Raw genomic sequence first — 14,373 nt, forward strand, 5'->3', positions numbered from 1 at the left:
AGCTTTATTGAGATGTAATTCACATACCCATACAATTCACCCATTTATACAACTTCATGGTTTTTAGGATGTTCACATAAATGGGCAGCTATTTATGTCATCAGTTTTGAACATTTTTATCACCTTAGAAAGATATTCTATACCCCTTAGCTATCACCTTCCCCCAACTCCTCCGTTCCCAGCCCTAAGAAACCACTAATCAAGCTGCTTTCTGTCTTCATAGGTGCTTTTGTGTTTTAACATCTAGTGAGCGCTTGGTCTGCGTCTGGCAGCGGACTGAACCCTTTGCACTAGCTCACATAGCCCTCCCTTGTGACTACCTTATGGGCTGCAGGCTCGTTTTATCTTTATTTTATTACTATTTTCACCATCATCATTCTGGCCTACAGAAGCCTTTATTGATGTGAAAACCAAGGCTCCGGGAGGCCCAGTCACGAGTCCAGGATTGTGAAGCCTTTACTAGACAGAGCTTGCTGTTGGCTGGCAGTTGGGGTGGGCTCTTGGGTCCCTGGGAGGGGGTGAGGCTGTGGATGGTGACAGATTGGCGGAGGCAGTTGACTGTCATTGGCGAGGAGCTAAGAGGACAGACCCGTTTCTTCACTAGGATCGTGTGCCCACCTGTTTTAAAGCGGCTCTGATTTCTCCTGGGAGCCCATAGGTTCCACCTGTACCAGGCAAGAAGGAGCTGGGCAGTCTGCCTTCTGGGGGGCCATGGATGGCAGGAAGGCCAGATCGGAGTCTCTTGGTGGCCCAGGAGCCCTCTCAAGCAGGGTGCCTTTGTTAGGTCAAACAGCCTCCCAGAAAAAGCTGCGAGCTCCCCGCTTCTTGGCCCTGGTGACCCTCTGGGGGTGTGGTGCTGTGTCTTTTGAAATGGGCTGTAGATGGGTGTAAACCAGGAAATGCGGGCTCCACTCCCCACTCCCTGTCTCCTCCTCTTGGCCAGAGGCCGGTCTCAGAGTTCTCTCATCAATGGAGAAAAAAACAACAGGACTTCTTTGTTGCTCTGTGAATGATTAACTTTGATTAAATAGACAGTGAATGGGAAGTGAGAGCATCCTGACCGCTGACATTGACTGGGCTCCTGATGTGTCCGGGGTATCTTTCTGGCTGTTTTGCTTCCATTGTCATAATCTTCACAAAGTGGTGATGTTCTTTATCTGCATTTGTAAGGTGAGGCAATTGATGCCTAGATAGTTTAACTAAAGCCGTATAGTCAGTGAGTGGTGAGGACCTGCTGGGTTAACATTGTTTAAGTGTCTGTTGTGGACACAGCACCAGGTTAAGTCTTTCAGGACATAGGATCTAATTTGGTCCTGTCTCATTCTGTGCCATTGTAGGCCTTGTTATCCCCATTTTACAGATAGGAATCCTGAAGCTAGGATTAAATCTCTGTCCAAGCAGACAGATCTAATGTGAGGTGTGGGCTGGCACTAGAGCCTAGGTCTATCTTGTTCCAAAGTCCAAGGTGCACCCCCAGTCCCCTGCACTCTAGTCATCAGGACCCCAGCACTCACATGTCTTGGGAACAGGCTGTTAGGGCAGTGCCCGCTCCCAGCAGAGGCCTGGCAGTTGTCAGCTTTTTCAGCAGCCACTCCCAGGTGGATGGGAAGTAGGCAGATCTGGGTGGAGATGTTCCCGAAGACTCTGCTTTTCATCAGCGCATGAACCAGCTGACAGCTGGCTTTGAAGGGCTGGCAGTCAGCCCCTGATAAGTTAGCCAGATACTCCTGTTTACCTTGCCAGAACACTGGGCATCTGAGATCACTTCTGGGCAGGTCTTTGCTTAGACAAACCATCCAGGGCCCACGCCCTGGCCAGACTGGCCATATTCTACAGGGGTCAGAGGGATTCCAGCACACCCTGGCTGCACCTCAGTAACCTCTTCAGCATCAGTGGATGCTGCAGGGGATTCAGCCCTGAGCACAGGGGCTGGCCTGGCCTTCCCCAAGGACCCTGCTAGTTCACACACCCCGCCCGCACAGCAGGGGGCTGGCTTGGGCTGGCAGGGTGCTTGCCTGGGGAGGCTTGAGGGCTGTTGGAGGCTGACGAGTTTGTTTTTGACTTGATGAGCCTAGACCAGAGTCCTGGGTGTTCTACTCAGGGAGAAGAAGGACCATCAGATGAGAAGCTGGCTTGTATAGGAAGCTGTGTACCATTTTCAGGAAGCACAGAAGCTCATTTGGGTGATTTCCTGGGGTCACTTGGCCAGAGTACAGCCCTTCATCTTACCCAGTTAGCAGTTTGCTGTCTTAACTACTGGGGAGATGTGTGTGTGTGATTGCTGGTGTATCCTCATGTCCTGCTCCCTAATTATGACTTTCTTTAAGATTTTACACTGATAAGGCACTTTTAAGTTCTTCAGAGCCTTTTCCCTATATTATGTCTTATTTTATTCCCAAGCTCATCCTTTTAAATAGATGGGATAATTTTTTCATTTTTTATCTTTATTTCGGAAACATCCTTTTTCCTTCTCCGTAATACCTGAGACTTGTCCCACCCTTGCCAAATAATCCCAGAGAAATGGGAAGTCCCCTCTATCCTATCCTAGAGGTCTGACATAACAATTAAATGTATATATTCCCAGTCAGACTTTTCTTTTTTCTTTTTTTTTGAAAGCCACTAACTTTATTGATCTAAAAAACTTTACAAGGACAGTGACTGTTCTGCCAAAAAAACAGCCAAATGGTATCAAATGGACTGAAAGTGAGGGTGGGGGTGAGGGACGGGGCCAGGGATCCATGCAGGAAAGCTGATAACTGTCACTGGGGAACTGGCAAGGGAAAAAGGAAGGGGGAGGCATGCAAGAGCGAGAATCCAAAAAAGTTGAAATGGTTAGGGGAGAAAACTCCCAAAAGACCCTGGAGTACATTGGAGGTGAGCACAATAGCAATCTTTTCCTCTGTAGAAGACGGGGAGGAGTCCCTCCTCGGCTGCAAACTCCGGATGGGGGCTGGGGATCGAGGGCTTCCCAGACAGCGTCACAAGAAGGCGTCGCACCTCTCTCGAAGGCATCGGAAGCAGTCCCGGGACTGCTTGGCGTTGGCGCCACAGGTGTGCTTCAGTCATTCCTGGAAGAGATCTTCATCTGTCTTCGGCACCAGAAACTGGCCAAGGACCACACAGGCCTTGTCAAAGCCCCTTTCCTCCAGCTTCTTGCCCAGGACTTCGCTTGGGCAGGCTCCCCACTGGCTCTTCCCCCATGGGCTCTGCCACGAAGTCTCGGTGCTTTTGGGAAGTTGTCATCTTGATCAGGCCTAATCGGCAGCTTCAGTTCCCGTAACAGTTCCTCCCGCCACCCCCTAGACAGACTTTTCTTGTATTTGCATACTTAAAAAAAAAAAAAGGTAATGACAACACATTTTGATACAAATGGTTTTGGTACAAAACTCAAAAGAAACAAAAGTATATTCTGTGAAAAGCAAGTGTCACCCACACCCTGCCTTCCCATTTCCCTCCCTGGAGGCAGCCGATGATCCCGGTCCTTCTGTGTCCTGCTAGGGAGATTGTAGCATAAAGCTTTTAGATACTGTTCGGGGAACTAATATCAGGGGTCTGCTTGGTGAGGAGAGTTAGGAGCTGGCTTCCTTGAGACTGAAACACTGAGTATGTTCTGAGTTCACGGAGATGAAATTGTCCCTGGGGAATTTTTTGGCTTTCTTTGGCAAGAGGGAGAGCCCACCAGTCAGAATAAACCCTACACAGGAACAAAAGATTGTTGCTGGGTGCTATTTGGTTGTGTCTTCTAATTAGGCATGTTATGGGAAAAGTTGCTGGGCTCTAGCCTACAAGGTAGGAGGGACTTGTTTGGGCTAACAGAGCTGGAAGGGATTGAAGTGACTTCTCTGAGGTCACACGCCTGGCCGAGCCAGGGCAGGGCCCAGGTTTCCTGACCTCATCCTCTGAACACAACTCTCCTGGCCTGAATGGTGGCTGGTATTTTTGATTCCGGGAGAGTGGGAGGATGTGCTTGGAAGAGGTGTGGCCAGCACGTGAGGTTGGAACCTGGGCTGTCCCATCACTGCCCAGCTAGTCTTGTTTGGCTGTGGGTGGGTTATCTTGTTTATTCCACTGTGCAACAAATGGAAAAAGCACCTTTGTCAATGGAGGTTTCTCCGGGGAGGTCAGCCAGAGTGGATGGCCTGGAGTGTGTGTTGAGACTTAAACATCAGAACAGAGTGCTCTGGCTGGGTGTGGTGGTTCATGCCTGTAATCCCAGCACTTTGGGAGGCCAAGGCGGGCAGATCACTTGAGGTCAGGAGTTTGAGACCAGCCTGGCCAACGTAGCAAAACCCCGTCTCTATTAAAAATAAAAAAATTAGCCAGGTGTGGTGGCGCACGCCTGTAGTCCCAGCAACTCAGGAGGCTGAGGCAGGAGAATCACTTGAACCTGAGAAATGGAGGTTGCAGTGAGCTGAGATTGCACCGCTGTACTCCAGCCTGGGTGACAGAGGGAGACTCCGTCTCAAAATAAACAAACAAACAAACAAACAAACAAACAGAGAGTTCCCTAACAGGAGAAGGGAGAGGGAGCAGATCATCATAAAAACCAACTGTACTGCCGGGCGCGGTGGCTCACACCTGTAATCCCAGCACTTTGGGAGGCTGAGGCAGGTGAGTCACCTGAGGTTGGGAGTTTGAGACCAGCCTGACCAATATGGAGAAACCCCATCTCTACTAAAAATACAAAATTAGTCAGATGTGGTGGAGCGTGCCTGTGATCCCAGCTAGTCAGGAGCGTTAAGGCAGGAGAATTGCTTGAACCCAGGAGGCGGAGGTTGCGGTGAGCCGAGATTGTGCTATTGCACTCCAGCCTGGGCAACAAGAGCAAAACTTCTTCTCAAAAAAAAAAAACCAAAACCAAAAACCAAAAAACAAACAAACAAAAGCAACCAACCACATTTACAAACAACTGTAAAACAGCAAAAATCCTCAGCAGTTCAGTTACTGGAGTGCAAGCCCTGTTAGCGTTTTGATGTGTTTTGTTTTTAGTCATTTTTTTCGTGTTTGTGATTGCTTACATAGTTTTAAATTTGGAGTACATACAGTCTTGAATCCTGCTCTTTGAGTTAATTATATATAAGCAGTTTTTTTCATAGTAACAGTTTCAGAACCCATCATTTTGGCCATGTACTATTTCATTAAGTGGATGATGAAGCCTAATATACTTAACCTAATACCTTATTAATGTAATATCTGGCTCTAATTTTTCTCTCTCAAGGAATGCTGGCAAGAACATTCGTATGCTTACAGCCTTTGCTTTATTTAGAATTATGAGTCTTTGTTCAGGATGGTGGCCCAGAATTGGGCTAAGGGCTGGTGCCCATCTTAGTTCACCTTGGTGAGTTGCTGTCCATCAGAGTTGTACCAATCGCCTGCCCACAGTGATGTGCCTTTGTCATTGTACCCACCAACAGTGGCAATGATCAGAAAAGTACTTCGCACATGTAATAAGTGACAAATATATCTTTTTAAAATTCACAAGGCATGGCAGCATGTGTGTGACATGTCTAACCGCAGGCCCTCGTGACAGGTTTTGACATGGGTTCCTCATTGATGCAGCCCCAGGAGAGGTGCGCCTGCTGCCCCTCACAGGAAATCTTGCCAGCTTTTGCCGACTCCCAGATGGCTGATGTCCCCAGGGTCTGTCAGGAGTGTTAACTGTGGTAGGCACAGCTGTCTGCTGCATGCTTGTTTTAACATGTCATACATTATTACGTGTGTAACTTTGTTAGGAGACTTAGAAAGATTTCATGTTTTCCCATTGTGAAACCAAAGACCCATTGGGTCTTAATTCAGATTTAGCCTGCGACATTTTTGGGGGGCCTGTGGGATGTCTTATTTTTTACACTGTGGCAGCATTTCAAAACTGAGGGAGTCTACATAAAAATCTAGTTTTTTTTTTTTTTTTTTTTTTTAGAGAGGGTCTCACTCTGTCACCCAGGTTGGACTGTAGTGGTGCAATCATGGCTCTCTGTAAGCCACGACCTCCCAGGCTCAAGCAATCTTCCTACCTTAGCCTCCTGAGGAGCTGGGACTACAGGTGTGCACCAGCATGCTTGGCTAAATTTTGTTTGATTTTTTTGTAGAGACAAAATCTCACTGTGTTGCCCAGGCTGGTCTTGAACTCCTGGACACAGGTGATCCTTCCACCTTGGCCTCCCAAAGTGCTGGGATTACAGGCATAAGCCACTACACCGAGCAAAAGTTCAGATTTCTGTCTCTTCTTCATTGGAGGTGTGGCAGCCCAGGGCCCACGTTCCCATATGAGGCACAGAGGAGCTGCTTCTGCCTCAGGCCACCTCCTGCTGTGATACAGAGGCCGTGTTCTAGTTGCCATTGGGCAGCTCACATGTACCCTGGTACACTTGTATTTTGGGATAGCCATGTTTTCTTCTGGGTAGAAAAACAAAGGATAGCCCAAGAGAGCCACTGTTTCAAGAAAAATGCATAAGAATACAGGGAGGTGGCTGGGCGCTGTGGCTCACGCCTGTAATCCCAGCACTTTGGGAGGCTGAGGTGGGCGGATCACTTGAGGTCAGGAGTTTGAGAACCAGCCTGGCTAACATGGTGAAACCCCGTCTTTACTAAAAATACAAACAAATTAGCCAGGTGTGGTGGTGCTCACCTGTAATCCCAGCTACTCAGGAGGCTGAGGCAGGAGAATCGCTTGAACCCCTGTGGCGAAGGTTGCAGTGAGCTGAGATCACACCACTGCACTCCAACCTGGGCAACAGAGCGAGATACATCTCAAAAAAAAACAAAAAACAAAAAAAAAAAAAAACAGGGAGGTGAGGACTAACTTGTCCTACACTTGACCCCTCCTTTTGCTTTAGTTTCCTCATCTCTAAAGTGGGGAGAATACTTGTCCCACAGTGTCATGTTGATGATTCAATGAGTTAAAGGAGGTAAAGCACTCAGGAGAGGATCTGGCATGTAGCAAATATTCCATACATATCAGCTGCTGTTGTTACTATGATCTTTGGCACATGTGTTTGTCTCCTCCAGATGAGGAACTGAGGGGTGAATTTTGGTTGTCATAGCTTGGGGTTGGGGGATGTTACCAGCAACTAGGGCGGGGTCCAGGGATGCTGCCAAACATCCTGTAATGCATACAGCAGCTTCCCTGCCCCCACCAAAACATTTTTCAGACCCCAAATATCAGTAGTACTGAGGTGGAGAAACCTTGCTGTATGTATAAAGGGGAGTTTGTTAAGGAGTACTGACTCACACGATCAAAAAAGCAAGGTCCCACAGTAGACTGTCTGCAAGCTAAGGAGCAAGGAAGCCAGTCCGAGTCCCAAAGCTGAAGAACCTGGATTCTGATGTTTGAGAGCAGGAGGCATCCAGCAGGGGAGAAAGACGGAGGCCAGGAGACTCAGCCAGTCTAGTCTTTTCATGTTCCTTTGCCTGCTTTTATTCTGGGTGTGCTGGCAGCTGATTAGATGGTGCCCACCCAGATTGAGGGGGGGGTCTGCCTTTCCCAGTCCACTGATTCCAATGTTAATCTCCTTTGCCATCACCCTCACAGACGCACCCAGGAATAATAATACTTTGCATCCTTCAATCCAATCAAGTTGACAATCAATATTAACATCACACTGGGCATGGTAGTGTGCACCTTTAGTCCCAGCTACTTGGGACGCTGCAAAAAAAAATCCTCTAAACCAACATTTTCAAGGGCTGCCTTTGCAGGGCTGCCTCAGGCTCTCAGAGTCAGAATGATGAGGGACCTTAGTTAGCTCTGCCGGAGGGAGCTGCTTGAATCCCTTCCCCAGCGCCTTTGCGAGCCCTGCCTTTAGCCACAGGTAGCACACTGTATAGCCAGCTTGTGGTCTGTTCTTTATTATGTTGAACTCTAATCTTCCCTGAAACTTCCTGTCCTTCATTCTAATAATAGTAGCTCCCATTTTTGGAGGCTTCTGTGTGGGTAATTGTGCTTAAGTATTTTCCACGTGCTGCTGCAACGATCTTCCCCACCCTGTGAGGTAGGTTCTATTACCATCCCCGTTTTACAGATGTGGAGATGGAGGCTTGGAGAAGTCAAGTCACCTGCACAGTCACTCACTGGATCAGGTCCATCTTGCTCTAGAATCCACTTTCCTCACCATTCCTCATCACTGGCCTGTTCTGCCTGGTCTGTACCCAGCAAGTTGACTCACTCATTCACAGGAGGGTCTTTAGGTATTTGCAGTGAATCCCTCAGCCTTCTCATCTCTCCTTCTGGTCATGGAGCCCCAGTCCCCAAGGTTCCCCTCAAAGGCCTGTCTGGTCTGCTTACCATCTGGAGTGATCTCGCTTGCCTCTTGACAACCACCTGCCTGTCTCTGCCAGGCTGCCCCAGAGAGGCTGCCCATCTTCTGCCAACTCTGCTGATGTTCCATCAGCTCAGACTGTCTGTGCCAACGCTGGCTGCAGTCCCCTGGATTTCATCTGGTTGGTGTTTTCACTTCACAGTGACCCATTTTCAGTGACACCCTATGAGATTCAGCTTACCTGTTTGGCCCCTGAGAATCTCAGGCTTGGTTCTGCTGTTCCCTTCCAGCACCCACCCGTGCCTGCACCTGAAATCCACATCATTCGGGTAGAGCAGAAAGTGTGAGGGGCTGGAGGAGTCGGGAGGTTGGGTTGTGAATGTAACCCAGCCGTGTGGGCTGGGGAAAGCCGCTCACCCTCTCTGGTGTGTGTCCTTAGTTGTAAAGTCAAAGTTTGACTTGGGTGGTGCCTAACACCTCTTCTAGCTCTAACATTCTTTTATGAGGTGTGTTAACAGCATAAACTGATAATAATTATACTCCCAATTGTGGTGCCAATAGTAACAATGGTTAATTATTGCAGTTGCTGTAACATTTTCAGTGTTTTAAGTGGACTGTCTCATTGACTCCTCCACTAGTCCGCTGGGTAGGTGCTATTACTACCCCGACTTTACAGATGGTGCCTTCAGGCAGAGCCATGCCAAGTGACTTGTCCAGGGTTTACCACCTGCTAGAAGTTGATAGGCCTGGATTTGCAGTGTCTTCTTTAGAGTGACTGAATCCTTGCATTCCCGTGGATACTTGTCTGCAGAGTGATCCGAGCAAATCCCATGGCCCTCCTGCTTTAGGGTCTTGTGATTTATCCCTCCCTCCCCCATGACCAAGGGTGTGAAGGATGCTTGACTGTAAAAGCTCATCCCCTGACTCATGCTTCTGTGGTAATCTTCGGAACCCCAGATCCCTGCACAGTGTGATTATTCAGACATCCTTTTAGAATCTAAAATTCAGGCAGTGATGATGATGGCAGGAACCACCACTTTGTGCACACTTACTATATTTCAGACACAATGATACTATATTGTCATTATTCACATAAATTAACATTACTATGCTAATATTATTTACTGCATAAGGGTATTTCCTTTCAGTCATGCCTGGGAGATGCTGTTGTCCCCCATTTACACACATGAAAACTGAGGCTCAAAGAGGCCTACTGTGGCCAAAGTCACATTGCAGTGTGTCTGAGCTGGGGGGCAGGGAAGGCATGTTCTCCAAAGCCATATTCCTTTCCAACACATTTTAAAGGAAGTGTATCAACATGATAATTGTGAAAGATATGACGAAAAGATGTTAGCGGCATCTGTGAGAGCAAGGCTGTGAGACCTGTACGGAAGGTGGACAATGTGATTCTGTCTCCATGGCCAGCTCCGTGAGCCCTGGCCTGGGTTGGGGCTCCTCTGTTGGCACCTGGCCAGGTCCCTCTTTGCAACCCTGAACTTCAGGGCTGGAAAGTTGCACTCTTCACCTCCTCAAACCACCTTTAAACTGGGTTAGACATGGGCAGTGGCTTCGAGGTCAGTGAGAGGCTGAGCAGGAGTCCAGGCTGTTTTGCGGCCCCTCCCTCTGTCCCAGGTCCTCAGAGACTGTGCAGGGCCGGGGCGGGTGGAGTACAGATAGGGCTGCTGAGAGGAGAACAGGCCATTGCCGCGGCTCTGTGGGAACGTCCCAGTGTGATCCTTGGTCCCAAGGACTTTTCCTGGGACCTCTCGGCATCCCCGAAACCATTTCTGGAACGGAGTGGATCCACTGAAGACCTGCCGTCCCAGGTCTCCTTTGTCAGGCTGTGAGCCTGAGCGTGACCCAAGGAGGTGACTTGAAGATGGCCCTCTCCCACGAACACGCCACAGTTCCACCCTCTCCCACGAACATACCAGCACCGGTTCAAAAAGTTCGCATGTTGTCATCTTGGAAACAGTACAGTGCATGGCGGGGTGGGACCTACAACAGGAGGGTTTGGTGGCTGGGGGCAGGGAGAGGATGGGGGTGGGAGTGCAGGGGAGCAAGAGCAAGTCCTCTGAGACCTGGTCCTGAGAACATTGTGGGGAGCTAGTCCTCTTCCTCATCCCCACTGTTCGCTGAGCATTTATTCAATGGCAAGTTCTTTACGGATATTTTTTGAGTTAATCTTTTTAACTTTTATGAAGTGCTCTTACTGTCCCTGTTTTACTGCAAAGGGAACTGAAGTTTAGGAAGGTTAATCTGAAGGTCACACAACCAGTAAATAGTGGATCTGAGAACGGAACCCAGCTCTGATGCGTCCCGAAGGGCATGTTGTTGATCACTGAGTCACTGCCACCATTTCCTCCTCTTGCCTCAACTTTGCGGTGGGTGCTGCTTGTCGGGGAAACTTTGCAGTTTGAGAGGTGCTCAGAGCCCCCTTCAAGGCAGTAATCTGTGGGGCCTCTGAGGATTGGGGGTTTTAGTAAAGCCGTGTTCCAGTGCTTTGTCCAGGAGACCCGAGCAAACACAGGTGTGTTTTGTTTCCCAGGGCTAAGCCTGGCTTCTCCAGGAAAGGGGACTGGCTGCTTTCAACAGCGCTTTTGCTCTTTCAAAAGCAGTGTCTTTTTACAACAGCAGCCTCTTCTTCCTTTATCTCACCCCCAAACCCCTCCACGACTGGGTAGTAAACAGTGAGAATTTATAGCCCCCAGCTGGGCGGGCGCAGGGCGGTGCCTGCTAGGACCCTGGGTGTTTCAGTTCACATTGGACCTGAAAGCGTCCCTTCGAGTTGCTGGGGCTGACACGGTTCCCCTCAAGGGAATAGAAAACCTTAGGCTGAAGGTTCAGTGCTGGGGGCCTGGGATTGGGTGCTGGGGATGGCCAAGTTGGTGATAAATGAGAAAAGACCGTCCACCCCAGTGTGAACGCACACTCCAGTGTGAATGCACAGCTTGAAGACACTGGGCAGACCAGTGTCAGCTGGGAGAGAATGTGCAAAACCAAAATAAATTATATTTATTTTAAAGAGTTAAAAATCCTTTAATATTTTTTCTACCAATAAAAAGAAGTTAAAAATAAAGATAAAGGCTAAAGGGTAAAGGTGCAGTGCCAGCACCGGAGGAAGGATGCTTGATACATATGCTTCCCTCCCCTGTTGTGTCCTCTTTCCTCCGAGCTGTCTTCTATGTCCAGAGGGTCCCTAAGAGCACTGTTTGTCCCATCACCCCCTGCCCTGAGAGCATTCAGCCTCACCCACAAGGTACTGGATCTCCCAGGACCCTCTCAGCTTTGCATCCAGTTCCCCACTTGTTCCTTCACCTGGCTGCCCAATTCTTACGTCCACTAGAATGTCTGCTGCACAGAGGCAAGGACTTTTGCTGTTTAGTTCACTGCTGTGTCCCTGACTCTGTGCCCTGGGTCTCTGGGATATAAAGGTGAACACTGAGTTTCTACCTCCAGGAGCTCCCAGGCTGGGGGTGTGGAGCTGACAAGTGGCTAGACATAATGGGTGAATGCAAGGTACTGTAGGTGTATGTCCAGCACAGACATAGTAGGTGCCTATCAGGAAGACTCCCTGGAGGAGGTGATATCTCTACCCAGTCTTGAAAGATGAGTGAGTTAGCCAAGCAAGATAGAGAGGACACTGGAAATCAATGTATGCCTCCTATCCACCCCCGATTTGTGTGCCAGTCTTCCCAAAGCTCTGGGATAGCACAATACGCTGTTTCTCTTCATCATGGGAGTAGGCTGGCCTGCGGAGTGGAGATATGTTTGCAGGAAGAGACAGGTATTCCGTATTGGTAAGTCACTAGTGAGACATGATTGAAAGATTAAGCCCAGAGTCACGGGGTATCATAATGCTGTCCCTTTCTCCCTGCCTGTGTGGAGTGATAGCTCCTGTCCCCCCTGTTCCCTTTCTTGCTCATAGGCTCTTCAACTTTTGCTTCTAAATCTAAGCAGCTGTTTCTTTCCCCCTGATACTCGCTGATGTGATGTTCTTCCCGCTTCCTGCCCACTCATTGCCACTTCACCTTTGGAGTTCCCCAGGGCAGGAGGAAGGGGGTGGGGAGCATGAGGCTGTGACCTTTCCCGTGAGGAAGAGTATTTCTAGTGTGGTTCTTACTATCACATGAATGATACTCTTCCCACCCTTTGAATTTTGCAGGGCAGGTGGGAAGAGAGCTGAATGGCTCTGGTGTTGGGTGAGCCCCATGTAATTGGTAGTGCCATTTGGTGCAGAGAAGTCTGGAGTTGCCAATGAATGATTTAGATCTAAAGCAAGGGAGCTCTTCTCTCTGGTTACCATAGACTGGAGACAACTGGAGAGAGACACCCATTTTAGATGTGTAAAACTGAAATGCATGCTTTTCTCATGTTTGTTGAGACACCTGTTTCTGTTTGAACCACCAGGTGGTGCTGTTGGCACAGCATGGCTTAGTTGCTGCCTCACCTGATGATGATCTGCTTAATAGAGAACTGTGAAGCTGATGATCTTTGATTTAACCTCCTTACGTTCCCTTTCTGGAACTCCTCATGCTTTTGCAGCTTAAGGTGCCCCTATCCCCACCCAAAACACACACACATACACATTGGGGTGCTTACTCTTCTTCCCCCTTATCCTGACACCCTGCATCTGAATTCTGTTCTCAGCAAAACTTATTATTCCTTTCTCTTAGCTGGCTGCTAATGAAATGATTTAATATACTAATTTACCCTAAGGTGTCAACAGGGCTTAATATGTTACTTCCGGGTTACTCTGTCTTAAAACTGTGAAGATTGAAACTAAGTCTTATAACTTAAGAGGTAACTTATAAGAATGGAATTGTGGCATTTTCAAATGTGGGTGTGCATGATGTCTGTGAGAGAGGGCTGGGAGGCGGATGTTAAGGAAATTTGCTGCTTCATCTCTCCTGCTTGCTCCCACCCATGTAGCAGGCTCTGTGTAGGGTCCCTCGGCTGCTGCCCTGTGGGGAGCTCAGTGCTTGGCTGATGCTGTGAGTGAGACCATGGTGGGGCAACTCTGTTGAGAGGCTCTGCTGAGTAGGGTCCACCGCCCACCTCCCGGCACTGTTAAACAGCTTGTCCAATGAGGATGACAACACCAGTCCCCTGACCACTTGCCCTTCTTCTCTCTGCCCAGACATTCACGGCATGGTGTAACTCCCACCTCCGGAAGGCGGGGACGCAGATTGAGAACATCGAAGAGGACTTCCGGGATGGCCTGAAGCTCATGCTGCTGCTGGAGGTCATCTCAGGTGAGGCGGACCTTGGCCCAGGACGAGATGCTGTCTGTTGGTGCTGTCTGACACCTTGGCATCGCTCTGCCCATGGGCGCAGCTGGTTTTGGGACTCTTGAAACAAGTTGGGGATGACATGTATGAATTCCCCACATGAATTCCCACATGTAGGAGCGTGGGTCTGAGTTCTGGTTCTGGTGCCAGGCATCCAGGTGCCTTGGACAAGTTGCTTTGCCTTTCTGTTTCGGCATCCTTGTTTGTTAAAAAAAAGGGGAGGCTTTGAAGGAACTGAGGTTCTTTCTCCTCCCCAGTGCCAGGATTCTGTGGCCAAGAATGTTAACCATGGGTGACTGTCTCCAAATCTTGGCTCCATTACTACTTATCTAGCTGTATCCAGGTGACCCAGGCCATTCCCCAGCCCCCGGTTTGTCCAGATGTCTGGAGGGACAGCTCTACTGGAACACACATCTCATCCTGCTTATGAATGCCTTTCTGCTACCATCCCTTAAAGAGTGGGAGTCCCGTGAGTCTAGCCTTGGTTGATACACTGGGCCATGTTAGCTACTCTCTTCACTTTCTCTTCACCTTGATGCTGGTAAGCCTTAGACCTAATCCCAGCCCAGGCCTCTCCCTTGAGCCACCTCTCAAATGCTGAACCTCGCTGGGCGTCTCCACCCCAGTGTCCCACACGGTCCTCTCAGCATGTCCAAAACTCTGTGCTTGTCACTCCCGCCCTAGCAAACCTCTTTTCCCTCCCAGAGTCTTGTTCTCTGCACCCGAGCTGGGATCATAGATAGTTCTTCTTTGCAACTTGTTACTGATGTTCTGTTCATTCTGATTCTTTCTTCTCAATCCTTCTTTTAACTCCTACTGTTGTGGTGTCA

General features: G+C 49.0%; 1 protein-coding gene and 1 pseudogene across 1 annotated transcript in view; one reads left to right on the forward strand and one right to left on the reverse strand.

Moving 5' to 3' along the window:
* ACTN1 (actinin alpha 1) overlaps positions 1–14,373 on the forward strand; it is a 105,503-nt gene that overhangs the window by 42,244 nt on the left and 48,886 nt on the right. Inside the window, exon 2 of the mRNA XM_023182613.1 lies at positions 13,393–13,507. Within this exon, the coding sequence (XP_023038381.1) occupies positions 13,393–13,507 (115 nt within the window). The remainder of the gene's footprint in view (positions 1–13,392; positions 13,508–14,373) is intronic.
* On the reverse strand, positions 2,979–3,243 carry LOC111520120 (annotated as a pseudogene).

This window comes from Piliocolobus tephrosceles, chromosome 6 (assembly GCF_002776525.5).
Source record: "Piliocolobus tephrosceles isolate RC106 chromosome 6, ASM277652v3, whole genome shotgun sequence".
NCBI classification, from domain to species: Eukaryota; Metazoa; Chordata; class Mammalia; order Primates; family Cercopithecidae; genus Piliocolobus; species Piliocolobus tephrosceles.